General features: G+C 45.9%; 1 protein-coding gene across 1 annotated transcript in view; it reads right to left on the bottom strand.

The window, feature by feature from the left end:
- mdfi (MyoD family inhibitor) overlaps nucleotides 1-6,939 on the bottom strand; it is a 25,353-nt gene extending 18,414 nt beyond the window's left edge. The window contains exons 1-2 of the mRNA XM_056606774.1: nucleotides 6,457-6,939; nucleotides 5,563-5,767 (exon numbers count right to left, since the gene is read on the bottom strand). Of these exons, the coding sequence (XP_056462749.1) occupies nucleotides 5,563-5,722 (160 nt within the window). The 5' untranslated portion in view covers nucleotides 5,723-5,767; nucleotides 6,457-6,939. The remainder of the gene's footprint in view (nucleotides 1-5,562; nucleotides 5,768-6,456) is intronic.
- Between the last annotated feature and the right edge of the window lie 561 nt (nucleotides 6,940-7,500).

Here is a 7,500-nt window from a genome sequence, read left to right as displayed (position 1 = left end):
AGACAAAATACAATTGGAGAGGCATTTAGCATTTGGGCTCATTGTGCAGTGTGGTTTTGCAACAACTGGATTGTGCATCACAAGCCCTTCATAGACACTTGATTATCCTTTATGTACTCGCAGAACTGGACGATTTGAAAGGAACCATGATTATAATGCTTTGACAGAAGCAGCCAAGGACTTGTACTGATTCACTCAACCGTGTAATACAATAATTGCCCTGAATCACACAAAAAACACTGACTTTCAACAGGTGTGAGTAGATAATGGTTTGATATTTCATTTTAAATTATAGTAGATTATACTAGATTAACTTTTCTCTCATTAGAACACCTAGTTCCAAACCAATGGCTTAATTCAGGGAGGCAGATAGACCTTTAGCCTTAGGCTATGAAGTAGAAAAGGAAGAATGAATTTGCTATCGCTGTTTCAAGTTATTGTCACTACCTATATTCAGTGTGGGAATAATATTAAGCAAACCTTTCTTGAAACCTTCAGTAAGAACTATCGTTTCATTTAAATAATAATATTTAAAAAGGAAAAAACTGTTTAACAGATATTTTTCAGAGCAACAACTTGATTTATTCCTGCAGTCAGGAAAGCAGGTTGTTTGTTTCAAAAGAATAAATGTTCAGGACAAATGAAAAATATGACTGAAAGCGGACTCCAGTGTCCGCTTCCTGTTTCAGGAAAGGGCTTTTATCACGGTTATCCAGGGCCTCAACCTTTGAACCGTAATAAAGCCTGCTAAAAATAGCTAAATTGTGCAAACCACAAGATAAAAGGTGCCTTTAACTAAATGTTTATGCAAAACAATGTTTTAATAGGGTTTGGTTGACAAAAACCCAAACCTGTACTTCAACATTTATTCAAGGCAAACCTCGGAAATCACAAAGTATTTATATTTAACGTGCAAACAAACGTGACTAGCACATTGCAGAGGTCCGCTGGATACGTGGAGGGTAAACAGATAGATGGCAGACACTGTATAACAGTAACATATACACAGCTGTAGGGCAGATAGCATGCTGCCTTCATATAAACATCTCTATACTATAGTCTTAACCAAACACATACACAGCCACACCACGGCATGCATCTGTATACACACATGATGGTTTTTTACACTGTGACATGAAAGGTCCCAGGCTGAAGTTGTAAAAAACGAAGAGTATAGTAATTAGTAAAAATGCATAATGTGGCAGCAGCACTCATGAACATCTATGAGGAGATATGAGGAGATATGCTACTGGGAAAAATGTATTCCAAAAGTAATGGGCCAGAACAGAGAGAGAGAGAGAGTGAGAGAAAGAGAGAGAGAGAGAGAGAGAGAGAGAGAGAGAGAGAGAGAGAGAGAGAGAGAGAGAGAGAGAGAGAGAGAGAGAGAGAGAGAGAGAGAGAGAGAGGCAGAGGGAGAGGGAGAGAGAGAGAGAGAGAGAGAGAGAGAGAGAGAGAGAGAGAGAGAGAGAGAGAGAGAGAGAGAGGGAGAGAGAGAGAGAGAGAGAGAGAGAGAGAGAGAGAGAGGCAGAGGGAGAGAGAGAGAGAGAGAGAGAGAGAGCGAGAGAGAGAGGCAGAGGCAGAGGGAGAGAGAGAGAGAGAGAGAGAGAGAGAGAGAGAGAGAGAGAGAGAGAGGCAGAGGGAGAGAGAGAGAGAGAGAGAGAGAGAGAGAGAGAGAGAGAGAGAGAGTGAGAGAGCGAGAGAGAGAGAGAGAGAGAGAGAGAGAGAGGCAGAGGGAGAGAGAGAGAGAGAGAGAGAGAGAGAGAGAGAGAGAGAGAGAGAGAGAGAGAGAGAGAGAGAGAGAGAGAGAGAGGCAGAGGGAGAGAGAGAGAGAGAGAGAGAGAGAGAGAGAGAGAGGCAGAGAGAGAGAGAGAGAGAGAGAGAGAGAGAGAGAGAGAGAGAGAGAGAGAGAGAGAGAGAGAGAGAGAGAGAGAGAGAGAGAGAGAGAGAGAGAGAGAGAGAGAGAGAGAGAGAAAGGGAGAGAGAGAGAGAGAGAGAGAGAGAGAGAGAGAGAGAGAGAGAGAGAGGCAGAGGGAGAGAGAGAGAGAGAGAGAGAGAGAGAGAGAGAGAGAGAGAGGCAGAGGGAGAGGGACAGAGAGAGAAACTGAGAGTGCACATGCCACCAGAATAGCTGCAGCGTGAGTTTGTTAAATGTTTGCGAGGTGGTCAAAGGAGCACTCCTTTTCGCAGTCAAAATATGCTTTTAAAAAAAGCCTCAAACTACTCCTTGAATATTTCAGTCCGTGTGAGTTACAAAATTAAACACTGAGGATGAAAACAGTCAAACAAATCAGGACGAAGGAAACACTAGCACACTGGAAGGGAGCATGTGTCTGGGTCAGGATCTGTGTATAATGGTCCAAACAACTGTTGCGGGCCATCAACATTTCTGATATCAGAGACTACAGGGATTTAAATCCTTAAAAAAAATAGAAAAAAGGATTGGTCCATGTTGGCCCTTGTGTCGTATCTGCGCACCATAGTAAACATGTGTTGCAGAATAGGGAATGCAGGGTTTCATTCTGAACAGTGGTTTTGGGGGTTTCGACTAACGTTTGCATTTACCCGGCAGAAATCAAGAGGGACAAAAGAGAAGAGATGAAAAAACAGAGCCTGCTTGATTCAACAATGGAGAGCAAAAAGACAGAGCAAATATAAACAGGGAGGACGAGCGGGAGAGAGAGAGAGAATGAAAGGCAGAATATGATATTGAGGTGAAGGCTCTATTGTAAACAGCCTCCAGCACGCCTTCATGCCAGAGTGAGAGCAAAAATGCTGCGCTGGTTGCTGGGAAGCCACAACAGAGGGGAGCGTGGGTCCGTCAACGCAGCTCAGGTTCTCAACAGTTCTGTGATGACTGAGAACATCTTCAATCATTTGATCTGGATAGCGAAAGCCTGGAAAAGCCAGCTTTTCCCTATGCGCTGCGATCACAAGGACTGCTCGGCTCTTTGCCTTGGCGAAGCCCACGTCTTTCTGCTGGGACAAAGCCCCCCGCCAGCGGAGTTGCATCGAGTTAAAGCGCGGTTTCGTTTCCCATTAAGGTTAGCATTCAGCAGTGTGACATTGCTTTGAACCAGCTCCTTGGAAGCAGGTATGATGACGGTAGGTCTCTGGACACGTTACCCATACTGATGCGTTGAGAACAGCTCCGTTCAGGCCTCCAACTCCACAGATGCGCGCGTGTGTGTGTGTCTGTCTGGTGTTCATGCTTATTACATGAGTTCTTATTGACGCTGTGTTTTTGATACGTGCATGTTTAGGTGTGCTGGGCCCCTGGTCTCTCGCCCTGCACCCTGGAAGCTAAGAAGGCCCAGGGTGGGGGTAGGGCTGGGGTAGGGTGGGGGTGGGAGCCGAGGCCTGAAAGCAGCTCCTTGTTGCCCTCTATTGCAGTCTGGCCAATCCTCCACTTACTGACACTGCATGCACACTCTCTCTCTCTCACACGCATGCACGCACGCACGCCTAACGCACGCACGCACGCACGCACGCAAGCCTAACGCACGCACGCACGCACGCCTAACGCACGCACGCACGCACGCACACACACACACACACACACATAGTATACACACACATACAATAAACACACACACACACACATAGTATACACACACACACACAAACACACACACACAGTGCATACACAGTACACACACACACACACACACACACACACACACACAAAGACACACACACACATACACACAAACCATACACACACAGGGCAGGATTACTAACCAGGCCCACTTCAGAGGGTGCCGTCGTGTGATTGCACAGGTAACCAGAAGAGAGCAAGGCATGCTGGGACACCATCCTCCTGTATGATAATCACAAAAGTCTTGAATCCAACGTTATAATTACTTCATGACCCACTTACATTCCTCCCCCGGTAAACCTCAGCGTTTTTCAGAGCACGGATAGGTCTGTGTTTTTCTAATTTTACATTGAGGTGAGCAATCATCGTAGATTGGGTTTCGACATGTCTTTCTACGATGAAAAAAAGAAACCTCCCTTCCAACATCTTTGGCCCGTTCCCCCGACAACGAGCCACTTAAAGTCTCTGTGTACTTCCGTGCTAACCACACCTAAACTAATTACCCAGTATATCCTTCCCTCCGTCCCCAGAAAGCTCTCCCGCCTCACGGTGGAGGGAGCGTGACGGGGGTCTCGGTCGTAACACGCTAGCTGCCCCTCATGGGGTCTCTGATCTTCCTGACGCCTCACCCCCCACTGGTCCTCAAACCGGACGCAGAAGCTCGTCGGGGTCGAACCGACCCCGGGGGGGTCGTTCTTCCCGGATTTCGACGTCCCCCAGGGCCCCTTCTTGTCTGCATTCCAGAGAGCTGCGTGGGCCCTGACCCGATCCGCGTCATCCCAGATACAAGACACCGTGGTCCTGCCGCCCCCCCAAACCCCACCGCACCCTTACACTGGCCGCTCTGCAAACCGCCACGGCGTACACAAGTTGTGTCTGTTTCGGGTCCCGGGACCTAATGAATGACTAGGTCTTCCACCAAAAACAGACAGTGTGTTTCCTGGGAGTGAATGGGAGTCACTGGAGTGCAGGCTTGTGGACCTATCATTAGTGACTTCGCTTTAGGATGTCGGCGGACTATTCAAATGCAACCTATGACTCAGTTGCCCTCCCTTTGAATACTGTTATTAACCCCCCGGAGACTTTTCACAATGAGTAATCCATTGTTGATGTCTCCCGATAATAAGGAAAGGAAAATAGTGCAAAATAAGGCGTCTCTTTGTCCGCACACAAGCAAGCGCTGGTATTATATTTTGTATGCACAGCTGGCACATAAAATAACTCTGATCACATGTGAACGACAAGTTAGCAATAGTGAACATAAAACACCTACACAGAGAGGCGTGTGTGCGCCACACACACACACACACGCAAACACACGCATACACACACACACACACACACACACAAACACACACACACACACACACACACACACACACACACACACACACACACACACACATACACACACACACACACACACACACACACACACACACACACACACACACACACACACACACACACACACGCACACCCATACACACACACACACACACACTCCCTCCCTCCCTAACCTTTATCCAACCTGAGGAAACCATGCATGACGGTTCACTCCCATCGCTATTTTCTCACATTCATTTATCTCTATTTTCTTTATGACACATATGCACCCGGTGCACACACACAGACACACATACACACACAAACACACACACACAGACAATAGCACACACTTAAAACAACTAAATACCTAACAAGGCATGTATTGATGGGGATAAACAGCAGCTTATTAGTGTAAGACATGTTCAGACCCATCGCACAACACTGTGTAGATAGCGTCTCTCTGCTATTGGGCCCTTCTCTCTCTCACAAATACACAAACACACAGGCACATACTCGCTCTTATAAACAGAAACGGACCTGTGTGTCTGTCACGTGCAGACATACGCCAGGAGGAGCCTTTGCAGGGTCATGTTGCTGGGAGGGATTTGAGTCCCAGGCTGGCCTTTGTACACCCTCACCTGTATCGAGGCAGGGCGTCGGGGTGGGGCTCGCGCTTGAATCAGTGTCTGTGGTGGAGGCTGCGGGCGTCGTGTCTGCCGGAGACAGCGAGTCGGGGGGCCCATCGTCGGGGGGCTCGGGACAGATCGTAGGGACACTTCTCTCCTCGTCCATGGGCATCGGCCCGGATCTGGTGGGAGGAGCTAGAGGGGGACAGGAGCGAGCCTTGGCCAAAGAATGAGAGAGGGAGAGAAAAAAAAAAACTGAGAACAAAAAAAAAAGAAATAAACTACAGACAGCTGCATCGGCAGAAAAAGTTAGTGCAATGCAAGCGATAACCCTGATCAACTATTGGTATTTACTTTTATGGTTAACGTCAAAACTTTAGTGTCACGTGCCAACATCTGTTTAGTGCGCGCCTCCCTGCCATACCGTTTTCAGCTGGACAGCTGTTTGCGCGCTCCCTTGGAGCCCGCCTCAAGTATTTTGCCAATCACGACAGCTCTATGAACCTTTACTACACAGTAAACTTTCCTAATATTTGCTAATAATACACCGCAACGATGACGTAGTAAATAACTTCCACACAATTAGCTGTCTCATAAATATAAGTTTCGAGGAGAACTTTTGAAGAGTCTGACAACGTTGGCAAATATCCAATTGTTGCCTATTTCTTACTTTACCGTGAATAACGTGAATAAAAATCATTGTATGCCGAGCCGTTGCTTGAAAACAAGTATTAGAGGAGATTGAACCAGCTGTAGGCTACTCTGTTTACCTTTTTATTGGTGTGCCTGCGTACTGTTTTTCTAAAGCGAGTCCATGCACGCTCAAACCAAGTTCAAGTCCAGCTTTAAAGTCCACTGATTGTCTAAAACTGTAGCGCACATAAACGGAAAATCCAAACTTCTTACCTTTTCTAGCGGCCGAGACACAGAGCAGCAGTCGTTGCTCTAATTCATTCTTCCACTTCTCCAGGTGGTCGTCTGCCTATCTTCGAACTTTCTCGACCTCTTTCCCCCACGCTTCTGACGTTCCACGCCCGCGAAAAACTCACTCCGTCTCATCAACACTTCCACAACCCCGTGTATTACTGCATATTGGACCCAAAAAATAGTTTACCCTCTGGCTTTTACTTTCTTCACTCTCCGGCAGCGAGACTCTCCCGTATTCCAGCAGATGTGGGTTAGTTGTTGCTCTACAAAGCAGTCCTCAAAAGACTCTTTGTATGCAAGCTCAACTTCCCTATTCTATTTTGTCAATGTAAAGTTCCACATGATCAATTGTCAAACATTTTTCAATGCAAGGCATTTCTATAATCTGTTAACACAGAACGCATCAAAGAAGTTAAATCCGTGGTGCGAATTCACACACACTCTCTCCCTCTGTGCGCACTCTCAGAGTCAGTACTTGCCTCGAACACTTTTTTGCAGCAGCAGACCATCGGACAGGAAACTGTAGTCAATGGCGATTACTGAGCTTCCTTCAGGCAAGGGAATTAGTTGAGCTGAACTATACTGTCATATAATTACTTCTTAACCCGAAACAGACCCACAATAAGAGTTTAGAAAGTCCAAGGCATTATTTGCATTATGCAGTTTCCCTACCTAAATAGTCATTTATATATATAAATAAACAATCCTCCATTATATACGCCTTTGCATTCCTATAAGATATTTGTATTTAAGAACCTGAATAAACTTAACATGAATAAAAGGCCTTCACATTAATTAAATAACACTGATTAGTCTAACGTGTTAGACTATTATTTAAAAATAATAATCCTACTTATAGTGTAATTATATGGCTATGTTGTAATATATTAACACAAAAATAATCAAACTCTATACTAATGCAATACCGGTAATAACTGTTAAGTCCAATACATTTGTAAATTAGATCACCGTATTCAGGTCTAAAGACTGCATGCCATGTCTGTGAATGTGCGTCTGCATTTT

The sequence above is a fragment of the Gadus chalcogrammus genome, chromosome 13 (genome assembly GCF_026213295.1).
Source record: "Gadus chalcogrammus isolate NIFS_2021 chromosome 13, NIFS_Gcha_1.0, whole genome shotgun sequence".
In the NCBI taxonomy this organism is placed as follows: domain Eukaryota; kingdom Metazoa; phylum Chordata; class Actinopteri; order Gadiformes; family Gadidae; genus Gadus; species Gadus chalcogrammus.
This window is presented reverse-complemented; position numbering and strand designations above follow the sequence as displayed.